The 16,033-nt window shown below is 34.5% G+C and overlaps 1 protein-coding gene and 1 long non-coding RNA gene across 2 annotated transcripts; both read right to left on the bottom strand.

Moving 5' to 3' along the window:
• Positions 1–498: 498 nt before the first annotated feature.
• Positions 499–7,565, bottom strand: LOC149771567 (uncharacterized). The gene is made up of 3 exons (XR_016418214.1): positions 7,427–7,565; positions 3,553–3,608; positions 499–586 (listed from the first exon to the last, which is right to left on the bottom strand). It is a non-coding gene; the product is annotated as an uncharacterized LOC149771567 (long non-coding RNA).
• A 1,089-nt stretch (positions 7,566–8,654) lies between these two features.
• Positions 8,655–14,856, bottom strand: LOC149771566 (N-lysine methyltransferase KMT5A-A-like). The gene is made up of 4 exons (XM_089948344.1): positions 14,812–14,856; positions 12,088–12,181; positions 11,201–11,354; positions 8,655–8,787 (listed from the first exon to the last, which is right to left on the bottom strand). Exons 1-4 carry the CDS (start codon positions 14,854–14,856, stop codon positions 8,655–8,657), a joined length of 426 nt encoding a protein of 141 aa, XP_089804470.1.
• Between the last annotated feature and the right edge of the window lie 1,177 nt (positions 14,857–16,033).

Here is a 16,033-nt window from a genome sequence, read left to right as displayed (position 1 = left end):
CTAAATAACATCATAATTCATTTTCAGTTGTTAATATGTTGTTAATATTTGAAAACTTAAACTTCAAAACAAGCACATTTATTTGATAAACAGAGTAACATAAACAGAATAAGTGCAAATGATGACTTGTTCCTAGGCCGCATGAAAACCCTTGGCGGGCCGCATGTGGCCTGTGGGCCAGAGTTTGCCCACCCCTGCTATAAACTGTCAAACTGCAGACATCGTAGCAATATGACTGAAAAATTGTTAAAGCTACGTTAAAAATCCAAATCACACACACACACACACACACACAATATTGGTACAATTATGTTGCCTGTACATATAAGGGAATCACTGGAGAAAGTATCATCTCCCCCAACTTTGCCATGCTTCAGTTAACTTATTGTAAACTGTATGGAAATCATAGAACATTATGTTACAGATACTTATAAAATTACACCCAAGTGTGTTATATATAGCACACAGTTAATTTCAATAGCATGGAATAAAATTTACCTCCAGCACACACTAAATGTGTAACATCACTGGTAAATTCTGTCCTCTGTTGGCCATTTGACACCTTCAGGAATTCATCTAGGGTACACTGGATGAAAGATATATTAATTCAGAGTATGAACAAAATCCATTAAGGAGTTTAGGAAATATAAGCACTGTGGTAGCTATATTAAACATCAGATCGACACCATTATCATTTGTGACCAAGTAGACATCAAAAGAAACCTTCTGATGTCAACTCCATGGCACTTCTTTTGTTCAGGAGGAGTAGTGATAACAAGATTTTCATGACAGATATGTGGTGACTGAACATCATTTTGTTTAGTTTGAACATGAATCTCTGGGGGAGCAGCAAGAACAACATTTTTAGGATAGCCTCTGCTGTGGCTATATTGGACAACAGATTAGTTCCATTTTCATATAGGACCAACTATATATCATAAGAAATCTTCTGGTCAAAACCCTATCTCAATATGACATTCAGGAGTAGAGATAACAAGATTTTGAAGATGGATAGCAGATCAGCAATGTTTCCACTATGAGACAACAAGACATCACAAGTTTTTTTAAAAAGTGAAAACAGAAATGTTGATATAACAGTCTATTCAGGAGGAGTGGCAATAAGATTTTCAAGATGGCCACTGTGACAGTCATACTGAATGTACGAGTGGCACCATTTTTTTGTAGGACAAAGTAAAACATGGGATGATTGTACATGTACAGTTTAATGGCAATCCTCTAAGTAGTTTGGGAGGAGTAGTGATAACAAACTTTTACTAATGGACACATGGACAATATACCATCCCATATGCTCTTCTGGTCTATGACCAATAGGGCTAAAAAGAGTGTGAAAAGCTGAAATTAGATTAGCTCTTTCTCTTTCACTAAGGTGCACCTCAAGGAGGTCATGTAGGCGCCTATTTTGATCGTAATACCAATGGACATTAATTAAAATCTGCCCAATCCCAACTTACAAATGCACCTTAACCATCATAATTAAAAAAAACAGACAAATATTTTCAATTACAATGGCTGTTTACAATGGCAACCAGGCACTAAACTGGATGAATAAAAGTTGTTGTTGTTGTTGTTGTTGTTGTGGGGTTTAACGCCATTTTTCAGCACGATAGGCTATACATGGCAGCCAGTATTAATGGTGGAGGAAGAATCCGGAAAACCCCGGAAAGAACCACCAACCCACGAGAAGCTACGGGCAAGCTTTCTCACATGCCCACATTGGCTGAATCTTAGACTCGAACCGCCGCAGACAGAGGTGAGATGGCAGTGATCCGTAACGAAGGGATGAATAAAAGTGGCTTTGGGTCTAATCATTAACATTGCAGGGAGTAGTATAAATTCTGTTCTAATATGCAGAGATGCTGCCAGGATCTGCAAGTGGGAGTTCCCTCTCATTACCAAAAGAAGGGGAAAGTAGGGGAGAAAAGAAAGGGGTGGGTGGGAAGGAGGAGGAGGAAATGGCTACAGTTCAATATTTATCTAATGACTCAATATCCGCCTCTCTTTCTTCCTGCTCCACGCTGTTGGAGCTCTACTGAAATCAAAATTTTTAAAAGATGTTGCATCTAGTTGTATAAGGATTAATCTGTGGCCTGTTTCTGAGCTTAATCTGTTCCTTATCTTTTTATGAATATTGCTTTGTGAAGAGAACACACCTTTTACAATCTACTGTCTGAAAGCACATATACATAGTAAGTTGGCCAGCTTGAACAAGTTGGGAAATGGATGTTAGAACAATTTGTCAACAGCTCACATGTATAGTCTTTTGGATACTTCTGCTCCAAAATAAATTTTTTCACTAACAATAGCTCTGCCCAAGTTTCACTTTCTTGAATCAGTGTTTTACTAATATGCAACACTTGTATCTGTTCTATCATGCTGTATTGGGGTTTTAACTTTCATCACTACCATCATCTGCTTGTTCAAAGAGAGGTATTTTGATCAAATAAATATCTTTACTTCTTGATTCATTTTTCTTTTCTTGTTTATTTATTCTATATTAAACCTTATAGGGCTATCTAGTTTTGTAGCACAAGATCCCCAAGGGCAAAATTGTTAGAGCAAAGAAATAAAAATTGCACTCTACTTTTAAATTTGTTGTATTTTAATTAGGCCTTTTCTACATTTAATTTCGGAATACTGCATGCCATTTGTTTTTGTCCATCCAGCATGTACATTGGATTTGTACTTAACAGCATTTCTGGGCTCAGAACCACTCAGTGGTATCTCCATTAACACTTTTGCAGCTTAAACTTAAAAAATCCTTATCATCATCGCTATCATTTTTTGCCATATGAAATCGTCATCTGAAAAAAGAAATCAGCAGTCTTGGGATTTATAGGTAGCCTGTATTTTAAACATACATTTGTAAAACTTCTTTGATACCAGGTTCAAACTATGACAGAATGCTTGTTCCAGGGATCAAGGTTCCTATCATATTTAGTCTAACAACCAGTCATGTCAAGCTGAGTAACCAAGATGTGTAAAGATGACCACCTGAAAAAAGCATGACATTGCAATAAGTGCTACAATACCTCTAATTCGACTTGTTTTGTGACATGCATTTTAAGGGTGAACAGTTATAAAAAAAAAAATGTATATTATGCAGAGTACATTTTCATATACCCAATGTTTAACTAATTTATAGGAGTTCTCACATACCAATGCTATCCAAGTGTGCAAATTCATACAAATTTTGCTTGATTTGCACCTTGTTAGTTTCTCTGAACATGCCGTGCTTTCATTGTAACATTCACCCTGCTACACAATGAATCATGTCTTGATTTGCCTATCCACTGTACTTTTAGCACTTATTTTGTTGGATTTATTTCCTGCAGAGCTTATGTAATGATCTTGCAATGATACTTATCAGCAGTGAAATAAATTAAATAACTGCCATTTTAAGGTATGTGATCAAATTCTCAAAAATGACACTAACACATGTAGTTTAAACAGTCTGTACCACATTCCTACATAAACTGAATGACTTGTACTTAAAAAGGAGGTCAAAGAGGTTTTCATACAAGTATCATTTACCTTTTTCATATTCACTCCTGAAAACAGGATGATTGGTCCACTTGGCCTTTGTTTCTCTGAAACATTTATTGATATGCAGCATCATACACTATATACAGTTTTAAGGTATTTAATATTTTTTTTCATGTTTGTTCTAACAAGAAATTGTGATTGTAAAAATGCATATACCAACACTTTTGGGGTGTCACAAGTAATTTGCTCAGCATTTTGAATTATAAACCAGCTCTTCCAGACATGATTATTGTGTGTATAATGAGCAAATGGCAAGAAAAAGTATAAAACTCAATATAGGTGGAAGTACACTAACTGTGCGTATGAACTGCAACTGCAGTACTTTAATTACCAAACCCTAACCCTAACCCTAACCCTATAGCTTATATGCACAGATTCTAGATTCTTATCATCTACATATTACCATCTTGTATTTAGAATTTAAATGAGAAAATGTTTTGAACCTGTTTTCTGCAAAATAAAATAATTGTATGCTATACCATAATGACAATTTACAATAATGAAAACACTAGGAGTGAAACAAAAAACTTCTGCTGCATACTGATATCATTTTTTTGTGATACACAAGCTATCAATGTCGATCCACATCTAATGTGATGGTCTTTTCATCTAAAGGTGTATGTAAGTGGTAGGGTGGTACCATTTTATCTGTGTTGACATATGGGTTGTATTTCTAGTAAACAGATTACAGACAGACATAGGCTTATCATCTGTTCACATGCCATTCTCAATCTATGACAAGGTACAAAAAGCACTTTCAAAGAGACTACCTGCTGGGTGTTAGTGATTCTTATCCAACTTTTTAGGCCATTTTAGACTGAAGTTTTGAAGTTAAATGGTGCTATGTTCAAAATAGAATACATCATGCAAAGGAAATCTTTTCTAAAGATGTCCAAGTGTGGGAGAGGATATGACTAACAACCAAATCCTTCACATTGTACTTACTGCATGAGCAAAACCAATGCCACAGCCAAAGATACTCATTTCTGCCAGTGAAAAACCAAACTGTTGACAACATCCACTCCACATCTACAAATTAACAAGGTGACTATACCTAGTTTGGAATATGGCCCCTGGCCGATTCTGTGCTATTTATTTCGTTATATTTTTAAAAACCTGTTGGTACATTCAGTCACTTATTGCATATATCAACATGTAATTTAAGTACTTTACACGTGATTTCACAAGTTTCTCTGTTGTTGTATATCTAGAGCAAAACAATAATCACAAATTAGAATTAAATGAAACATATTTCTCTGCATGACACGTCAAAAGTGTAACCTTCAAATCTGATGCAAGCAGAGAAGATGTGAGGCAACAGAAAAACCTTGTGTAATATGGTAATCAAATAGTAATCTACTTAAATTACACATCGGGAACAAAATCAGAAATGTTATCTTTACCCTGATATGTGATCCGTGGCTGAGCAGACTTATGGGATAAAAGAATCAGCATGGAACTGGTGGGGTTGGGACATGGGGTCAAAGCACTAAAGTTATCCACCTGATGCTTGTTCACTTTTAAAAGACAAATAGGTGCTATCAGCAGTTTTTCTTTTTTACTGCATGTTCCTGCTACTGTTGTCTCAAATGAATTCTCAGTTTAAAGAATGAACAGGCAAATGACTAATAAATTATTCACATCTGCTTGAGATTAAAGTACCTTGTAAAGGGTAAGCAGACTAAGTGGTTAGAGCATTTGCCTTGGATGCAGGAGTTCGTGGAATTTGAACCCTGGCCGAGCCACACCAAAGACTTATAAAATGGTACTGGCAGCTGCCTCACTTGGCACTCAGCATTAAGAAGTTAGTGTAAGGACCCATCAGCCTGGTGTCAGGCTAATGTGACTGGGTGGTACATTATGCCACATGTCTGCATCATGATGTCCCAGTGCTAGACATCACTCTAAACTGGTACACTGCAGACATTGTAGCGATATGACTAAAATTGTTAAAGCTACATTAAAAACACCAAACAATCAAACATCTAGTTAAGTGTTCTTGTGAAAACCGCATGTCATAATGACCACTCCTGGTGCAACTTTTCTGTGTTGCTATCTGCAAAAGAGTTGCTTGCTGTTCTTTTATTTGTAAACACAATTTAACAAAGCATTTTCAAAACAAATAACTCAACAACTCTTAACTTACCAGTTTTGGGTGACTGAAAGGTAGAATAATTAATTTAAAGGCATCTTTATTCAAGGCTTCTTTATTTAACAAAAACGTTTATAAAAGAATGTAAAAGTTCTCAATAAGAAAAAGGAGAAAAAAATTGGGTCATCTGCATAAAATATGTGCATTTTTGGCAAAATGATATGCATACATCCCACATCAAGTATGGTTATAATTTCTCTTTCTTTCCTGGTAATAAAAATAAGGCAAAGTCTGAAGGGCATATAGCACAAATGAAGTACAAAATTAAAGGATGTTAGGTTAAACGGTCCAATAGTGTTGATCATCATGAATATTGCAGGCAATCGATACTGTTCTGCAATCAAAATTTTATAAGCATAAATGTGCATTTCAATTCTAGAATGGCCAAAATTTGACCCTACGCTAGAAAAAATGAAAATAACCTCACCTTCTCTCTTACAAAACATTTTTGACATGGTTCACACATATATTTCATTAGGAAATTTAAGTACTTTTCAAAGCCTTTCAAAGACAAAATGTTTGCTTTTAAGAACTATAACTTACTGTGTATAAACTTCGGATGAATGTTGATAACGTTATGCAAAGTCCACTTAATTTCTTAATTATTTCATTCATAAAAAAACACTACAATATTTTTTTAAAATAAACTAGGTTTAGGAGAAGACAACAATGTATAATGGACTTCAGGACATTGGGGGGGGGGATAGAGGTGCAGTCATCTAATCTACATCATTTTGAGAGGCAGCAGTCTCCTTTGCTAGAGTTTCAGACTTATTTTGAGGTTTTCAAGATCAAACCAAAAGAAATTGTCTCAAATCATTCCTGCTTGCAAGGTTTAATTAATTTTATGCTTTTCATACTTGCCAATGGACATAAGAGCGCTTTCACTCACTGAGGTTACCACAGTTATGCAAGTTCCTAGTTATACCACTGTTGAGGTTACTTTAGAGCTAAGATCAAATGCATGGACATTTTCAACAGAGTTGTCAGATTCCATTGATTCGATGTTTTGTGCTAGTTCTATTGTATTTCTTCAGTGATTTTAACTGATTCTGTATTGTATTCTGTATTCAATTTTCTACTCATTTTTCAGTGATTTCAGGTTCAACAGGGCCAGAAACATACCATTCTGAGACTTTTTGATCGATGTGTAAGGTGTATTGTCAACACCATCGGTAAATCCTGGGGACTTGCAGAGCTAAAGCTACTGCTGAACCATAGTCTTTAGACAATCATGAGACACAACATTTAATTCATCACTTGGCCTTAACCATATATACAGTGCATAGAGCCCATGGGAATCTTGTTGACAATATGCTTTTGTTTATCAGTCTCAATGGCCTAATGTACACAGCATCAATTATTTTTACAACACAGGTCAATTACAATCCCAAATGAGACTATGTACTAAGGAGCTCATAGGCAACTGAACCAAAAGTCTTATGAAATATATTAAGTAACCAATATATCTTTGAAATTCAAGGAAGATTGAGTTTTTCCCTTTCTAATGAATCTTTCCTTTCTTTTCTTGATATTAGTAAATAAATGTTTCTATGAAATGTGTTTGTCTAACAATTTTAGCACTTTTCAAGAACTAGTATTTTCAAGCACTTTTCAAGTACTTTTTGGAGCTGACCACAAATTCATTAACTTTTTGAGGTAACCACCATAAAGCAAGCACTTTCAAGATCATGCTAAAACTGTTCTTACCTCTGTTTTCCAAGGAAGTTTATCAATCCCATAGTCATACAGTAATTCTTCCCCCATACTTATATCTCTGAAAAAAAAGGGAAAATAAGGGTCTATTCTAGATTTAACAAATGTAGAGGGATATTCCCCCACCCTCATTTAAAACTAAGAATCCATCAAAGGGACTCATCCTCTACTGATTTGCCAATCAATGAGAAACCAACGTTAAAGTAAACAAACTTGTGACTCATAGTCTGTTATGTTTATTGGAGCGGAACCACATGTTGCAGGTCGGTTAATGTTTTAGTATTGTAGCCAGTGCCTACATGAACCTATTGGTATATGACCAGTCATGCAATATGCATGAACACATTTTTATTAACCCAGCCATTACATCAGAATTATTGAGTCTAGTTGAATGAAGCTTCTACAATGTGTGTTTGTGATTTGAATTTTTAACATAGCTTTAACAATTTTTCAGTCATATTGCTATAATGTCTGCAGTGTGGCAGTTTATAGTGATGTCTAGTACTGGGGCATCATGCCGCAGACATGTAGCATGATGTCCCACCAAGTCACATTATCCTGACACCAAGCCGACCAGTCCTAACACTAACCTCCTAATGCTGAGCACAAAGTGAGACAGTTGTTAGTACCATTTTTGTCAGTACAGCATAGTTAAAGAACTTGAAACCCATGTTCAACTGTTATACAAAAATCAAGATGCATGTCAAATATAACATACTAAGGTACTATGGACATCTTACAATATTCAGGAAGCAGAATGCTGGATTCCTCTAAGACAAAATAACTTCTGGCAACATAGCAAGATTAGACAAAAGTTGTGGTCCCACGTTGCATCAAAAATGAGACTGAAATGTACTCTAGTATGCATTTGTGCATAAAATAAGATAAAGAGAACAGAATACTTAGTCTGATTTTTAAAAATGTTTTATGTGAATTGTCATTATTATCTAGCTTTGTAGCATGAACATAATACTCTGTATGTTCATAAATCCAATGTCAACGCTGAAACTGTCAGGATCACATTTCAGCTTAGTTACTGACCAGTGGCAATATGACATGGGAAAACAAACAAGTTCAAGTTTTTAGGACATCAGAATTTGATTATCCAATTGTAGAATACGAGTTAAATATCAGCTTATGCAAAGATTGTGATGTGTAAATTTAGTTAAAGTACATGTTCTGACAATAATCAGAAGCAATACGTCAAAGTATGCTTGCAAGCCTACCTGGTGCTGAAAAGGGCTAATGAGGAGTCTGACCCTTTAGAGACCACTTTCATTGTGCAATTCCTTTCTTTTTTTCCTCCATGGTTGACAAGTCGTCCTAACCTGTTATTTTCTTCTGTTGCATCAATGCTGAAATAAATGTTGTTTTATTTTTAATTTTAGGTCCATGACAAAGCACTGAAAGACAAAATATAGAATGCAACATATTTCTGACCCAACATTTCACTGAAAATTGACCCAAAGAAAAATGACAGAAATCTCTTCGAAATCTTAAGTAGTGTGGCAACATATGCTACATTGTAATATAAACATTAAATGGTTTATCTTGGGAAGAGTAAACTAATTTTAATTCTGTAATGCTTGTTATTATACTACTTTCACATTTCCTGGTACTAGTTCGTTGTCCAAGGCATGTTTCCTTCCTCCAACCAGAAATTGGAGGCCTCGAGAAACATCAGAGTGAGGAGTGAGGTTGGAATTTGATAATAACAACAGATAAGCATTTATGATTAAATGTAATTCAATCCCCCGAAATTACATTTTCATAGCAGCAACATATTACCTGTTATTATTCCATCGCACACTTTTCTAACTCAGAGGGAAGTTGATTACCGCATTGGCAGTAGATTGCTCTTAACAACTTGCTTGGCTGACATTATCTTACCTAATGCACTGATGCCTTTATTCTGGTGCAACATCAAAGGCAGAACAAAAATGTTGAGCGAGACCACCAGAACACGTCTTTTATAATATCATCCTGAGATAAAAGATTATGAAAGGCCAAAGACACAGAAATAGCCTGAACCTAATGGGCTTTGATTTTAACCCTCTAGCCTAAACCCAATGTCTGTGAGAGATTGCTTAGCTCATTGACAGGATAACCCACCTCAAGATGTTGGCTGCTGAAATATCAGGGGTATCTATTACAGGAAGAGAAAGAATGTTTTTGACCAATTATTTTCTATTTGACCTTTATCCAATAACACAAGGCTCTAACTAGACAAGAGGGTTTATCGCAGATGTGACTGAGACAACAGATTTCAAATGGTTCATGGGCTTTAGAAGATAGCCAATTCTTAGCTATAAAACAGGACAGGCAAAGAAGAATAAACTGAAGGCAACCCATTTCCACTAAATGGCATTAGTTTCACTCCTCACTGATGATCAAGAAAGAAGTCAGTCTCTAAGGTTCTCGAAGGAAGCCTCACTCAAGTGTTCATAAGGTAATTTAGTTAACAAGTGAAGGACACAAAAGATTCCATCATGGCACCGAAGAGTAATGGACATTTTCTGAAGCTAAAAGTAACTGATCAGTCCAAATCTTAATATGAGGGTCTGACCCATAGAGAACTTTAGAGTACTGCAGAGGTCAATTGTCCTTGATATTAGACGAAGCAATCTGAAAGAAAGGGGGAAAAAAACACAAATGTGATCAAAGATGTTAGCAGCCTTCAAGTTTGGGAAATGCAATCTGCAACTGTGCTTGAAAACTAGTCTTAATGGATAGAATGCTTGACAACAGGCAGTCTAATTCCCAATACTCCCAATATCCTTAATAAATGTCATGTATGTAAAGGTCACCTGATTTATATGGTCAGCAGCCAGGTGTTTCATTGCAGCCAGAATATCTGGTGTAGGAAGAAACTGGACAAATCAGAAGAACCACCGACCCCCAGGAAGCTACTGGCAAGTTTTCTCACATGCTTGTGCTGACTGAGCCTTAGACTCGAAAACCCCAAAGACAGAGGTGAGATATCAGTGATCTGTAAAGGCAAGTTCCTTAGACCACATGGTCACTTGGGGCCCCCAGAAACATAAGTCACCGTTTGTGCTAGTGTGACAGGTATAATTTGATACCTTTATCTATCTGTCTCTACAGGGTTCATACAGAATTCAGAATAATAAATTCAAAGAATTTTTCCAAACTTTCAAAGACCACAAACATTGATTTCCAAGACCTATTTTCACTAACATTTTGTATAAAAGTTATGTTATATGAGTTCAACTTTTAGAAGAGATATGAATTACATCCCTTTTCATTACTATTAGGTTTTTTTCCATATTCACAGTCTGTCTGTAAAAGCAAGTGAAGTTTGAGTTCAAAAAGAATAGCTACAGATGTTTTCTTTTGATTTCCTATTCCTAACAGGCCTCTTACGTAAAGCGACTGTTTTTTTAATCTTTGATCTTGGCAAGTTGAGCAACTGAGTAATTAAGATATTGTTTTTAAATTGTCAACTGAGATATATATTTCAAGTCAGTGATGATCTATTTTACAGGATGGGTTAAAGTGAGCCGGATAAAGTTATTTTGTTTGGAACATAAATTTGTGAGATAAAATATATGCACAATTTATGATTTTTGTTGCACTGTAAATATAAAACAATGTAATAATAATAACAGCAATAATAATGATGACGTTATTCGGTGTGTATGTCCTAAACCCAAGGTAACCTGTGTGCAAAGATCAGTAGCGACTTTACACATGGGCGCCACTAGTGACAGGTTTGATTGTACTAGATGACAGACATTATTAACTTACCACCATGACTGGCCATGATATTTGTAAAAGTATCTGAATACTGAGGGTAGAGACTCTTCCCGTCTTTCCCCCTCATCCGCAGTGACCTTTTCTCCTGAATATTCCAATATGAAATCTCCTGCTTGTCTTTCCGTGTCAGACACTATTCCTCGACCTAACAAATATGCACAATAGGAATGGAATTAACTTTACATTTAAGCTTTCTTTAAAGATCTTCACTTCACATTCTAATGGTGTGACATAGGCTTTTCAGGTGACAGATTTTAGACGACAAAGAAAAAAATGAGTCCCTTGAAGGGACCAAGATTCTAATGTCTGAACGGAATATCCAGGAATCCAAAATTAAACGATTTCTTCTTTCTGAGTAACAAAACCATCTTGGAAATTATGGAGAAAATCCAACATATAAAATGTGTTAATATCACTTACTCTAGTTAATGTGTTTACAAGATACCTTTAAGTGCACTACAAAACAGTTCATCATGCTTTTGATCTTGACCATAAATGTTGCAAATAGTGTTTCAATGGAAGTTCCATGTCTATGTTATCATTCAAGCTAAAGAAGTGCTAACAAAAGTTTTAAGATGGTTATGGTGCCAGTCTTTTGGGCACCATTTTCGTTAGAACCAGCTACATAATTGCTATATAGTGTTTGAGTGAAAATCCAATGCCAATACAAACAGCACTTCAGGAGAAGAATACACATAAGAAGACATATACTGATTTTCTGAATGGCCAATAGAGGGTATTTCTCTTTTTTTTTATAAAAAAAAACAATTTAGGGCACTGTGTAAGATAAACTTGCATTTTTAAATTAAATTTTGTTCATTGTATTTTAAAAAGTATTGAAAATTCTTGCTTTAAAGGGGAAAATGAAAATAACAAACCTTTCTCTTGAAAGTACTGTATGCTGAATCCAGGTTGGTCTTTACCTAAGGCTATCCATTGTCTTGCAACTTCTGACTGCTTTATTCTCCTCTGCTAGAAAAGTACATTGTAAATATGTTGGAGAAATTTAAAGAATCTGACAAGCAACATTATCAAAAATTAAAAATATATATACCAATGCCAGCTGCAGTTTTAAAACAATATGTTGTGGACAATTATCGCCTGTAAACTAACATGTTCCTTCCAATATCTCTAGAGAGGTACAAGTTGGCGAAAAGCATGATCTGAGCATAGAATATTTATACAGTAATGAACGTCAGGCTTGGGACATTAACAAGTTGGGACACAAAATCATAGTAAATGTTTTGTAAACTACAAGTTTTGGAACACCTGAGAGCCATTTCTTCAACTGGCCAATTAATGCCTTCCATCAATTTGATGGTAGTTTTTAAAGAAATCAAGTTAGATTGATATAAACTGTTTGAAAAAACAGTCAAAATGTTCAATAATAATCTACTTTCTATTGGAAATCAGTCCAATTTACTTGGTTCATTACAAGTATTTAACATTATCACAATGTTGTACCCATAATAACAATAACTTCTTTCAAAACTGACACCTCATGCTTTATCGCATAAAATTGTCAAAAGTTACCAAAAATTATGTTTTCTGCCTTGAAAATTTAAAAATATACTTGCTTAACATGATACCAGAAAATCAACAATGAAAACAGTATCCAGATATGATTCATTGCTCACAAATCAGAGCGACCTTGTTTGTACCAGTGTTGGCTACTAATTTAGCATATGACAATCTAAATATAAAGGATACTGCTTGAAATGAATTACTAATAAATATATATATATATATATATATATATATATATATATATATATATATATATATATATATATATATATATTTATATATTTCAAGTGGGTTTTTCAAACACAAGATGAAATATATCCAGTAATTTGAGATTATTTACACCAAAAATATAAATAGTTATGTCATTCTTCTTCCCAATTCAAATTAAAATAGCACATTAAGAAATAAACTTTGTGCCTTGTTGAATTTTTACTGGAGTCATCTGCAATGGAAAACGGCCATCTTTACCACTGAAACACATAAACATCTAAGAATAACTTCAAATTTCACTGTTATTTTGTTATCTATGCAGCAGTGAAAATATTTACATTTCACTCCAGTGCAATATCTTAATAATTTCACTTAGAAAATCCAGTAATTCATGGCATAGCGTAGAAGAAATACAGAATAACTAAATTCATGCAAAAGTTTTAAAGCTGATAACTATCATGTATAGTGCTTCTGCATATACATGATTGTGTGTGCATGAGAGAGAGAGAGAGATAGAGAGAGATATGGGGAATGACTGGGGTATGTGCCAACTGGTTTGGACTAATGTTGCTGAAGGAAGGGTTCATTTAACACCTAACCAAATTTCCTCTTTACCCAAGCCACTAAAACAATTAACAGGCTCAGGTTGCTGTCAGCAAACATGACATATTACAGCCCGACATCCACAACCAAAAAGAAGCAAAAAGAGAGCTAAAATAAGCTGCAGAAAGAGTAGATTTTTGGTAAGCCAAAATATAAACTAAAATGAATCCATGATGACCTTGTCTGGCATTATTTAGCATATTATCTTCTATTATTTTAATTCGTTAATAAATATATGGCATTTATGTGAATATACAGTATGATGATGATGTGCTTTATATATATACATATAAACATATAAATATACTCATTCATACATTTCTTATGTGCATGACATTGTGTTGTACACTTGCTTTTAATGTTCATTTTGAGCACATGATAAAATGTAAATAGCAATGGACTAAAGTGTGATCTGGAAAAATGAGAATTGGTAATAAAAATGATAACGATAAATTCAGCTTGCAATATTTTTTTTAAGAATAAAGGATATTAATGATGTTCTCTAAGTAAACTAAATAGGTCTATTTTAGGTTTCAAATTAAGTATTAAACGGTCTAAGCAGCAAGAAATCCTCCAGTAGAAAAATCAACAGTTATCTTCATTGACCCTGACATGATAAAAAATCACCGTCAGCTAGGATACGATTGGAGACAAGAGTAAAAAGTTGCCAATCCAAAGCAGCTAATTGTAAACAGCTGTTGAATATCAATTATTTATTAATGTGGTATATTCACTATGCATAAAAATAGAGTATTGAGGAGAAAACATGTTTTCAGATGTCCACACTGCCTCTTCCAAGAATAACTGATTATATACCAGTGTCAGCCTATTCTGTGCATCATACTGTTCTGCGCAATGATACATAATTTCTGTAGACCCTGGATCACATGTCGTTTTCGGTCGAAATACTGTTTGTATAAGGAAAATGGTCATCCTGTAATATTGGTAAGTAATATTCATAAAGTGTAAAAAAGAACAAAAAAACCAAAAAAAAAAAAACATTTCTATTCTAAAAATGGATATGAAAATGTGCCTTCTAAATGTCAACATGAAGACCCACTCCATGACCTTCCTGAACTTGTAACCCAGAATTTATACTATATTCTCCCATTCATCAAAATGAAATATTTATCTTTTAGAATAATACAAATAAATACATTATTTAAAAGAAAGAAATGTTTACCTTGGGACAATAATGCAACTTAATCCAAGTTTACAATTTTGGAAGAAATTGTCCCACATCTACTTTATCATCTGCTAACCGACTTGCCCTGCACAAGTGAGATTGTCAAGAAATTCTTGGGCATATTGTCTGTTTAATAATTCTTTAGTATTTGTCCCCCTATAAATGAGACCTTGTAAACACATGACATCCATTTTGTTGTTGTTTCTCTTCAACTTAATAACTTATTAAATTTATAAAATGTTGAACATTTTTACTGATTTTAAAAAAAAAAAAATCAATTTAGTTTGCTTAATATCTCTAGGCATTTATTGATATTGCTACACTTAATGTTCTGAAATCAACTATAAACTTGACCAAAGTCCGCAGCTGAAATGCTGACGAAAAGAGTCCAAAGTAATGTAGGGGTAGTATTCCATGTGTTCAGAATTAGTATTATTTTGAACATAATGTTCTGGTGACAATAGCTTCATTTCAAACCGTAAGCACTGTAGTATTTATTTTTTTATCAATCGGTCGAATTTGGTGTTCATTTTGTGCCAATATTGGTGATGCAAGCCTTACACATGCGGAAAAGCCAGATTACAGTGTAATTGTCTCATTTTATGTTGCAGTACATATAGAATGCTCTATTCGACATTTTTAGCAAAACTGGCATCATTTGCAATATTTCCTGAATACAGGAATGGAGATAAATGATAAATAAACAAGTCCAGCTTTCATTAGTACTGGCCCTTCTTGGATACATCCAGTGTTAAATTACAGCATTTCACCATACTAACAGAATAATGATTAGTTAACCCTTTACCTCATAGAGCAAAGTTACCAAGTGCAGCGCGGTATAAATAGAACACCTGTTACCTTATCAACTCCATACACATAGGCCTGCCTGTCAACTGTTAAGCAATGTAGTGTACGTTACGTTTAACAGCTATTTTAAAGATTTTACATTTTGGGTACACATCTATTATGTGTGGAAAAATTTAAGAGTAAAGTCCGATTGTTATAGCTGTGTAATTATTTTTCACAGAAGAATTTTTTATGTGCTTTAAAATCTTGAGAAAACTCATTCACCGTCAAGTCAGTGAGACCATGTGACCAACCGTAGCTGTCATTTCTCATACTCGAAATTTACATGTTTTTTGTCCGCGTCTACATCACTAAGTTATCTGAACTGGATAATTTATAAAAATTAATTGCTGCCTACATCAATGTCAGAGTATTTACCTAAGTTATTGAATCTTTCATAGTAGTGATTCTAATCTTGAAAACTTAGTAAGCATTGAATGAAATCCGCGACC

The sequence above is a fragment of the Sinohyriopsis cumingii genome, unplaced genomic scaffold, assembly GCF_028554795.1.
Source record: "Sinohyriopsis cumingii isolate HCF-2022 unplaced genomic scaffold, ASM2855479v2 utg001770l, whole genome shotgun sequence".
Lineage (NCBI taxonomy): Eukaryota > Metazoa > Mollusca > Bivalvia > Unionida > Unionidae > Sinohyriopsis > Sinohyriopsis cumingii.
The sequence above is the reverse complement of the archived record's forward strand: the minus strand, read 5'-3'. Positions and strand labels throughout refer to the sequence as shown.

Excerpts from the sequence above, each read along its gene's own strand:
- LOC149771566 (XM_089948344.1), bottom strand. The coding sequence starts at position 14,856 with ATGCCCAAGAATTTCTTGACAATCTCACTTGTGCAGGGCAAGTCG. Across the intron at positions 12,182-14,811 it reads CACTTGTGCAGGGCAAGTCG|CAGAGGAGAATAAAGCAGTC; the intron begins GTTAGCAGATGA and ends GTACTTTTCTAG. Across the intron at positions 11,355-12,087 it reads ACAGTACTTTCAAGAGAAAG|GTCGAGGAATAGTGTCTGAC; the intron begins GTTTGTTATTTT and ends CATATTTGTTAG.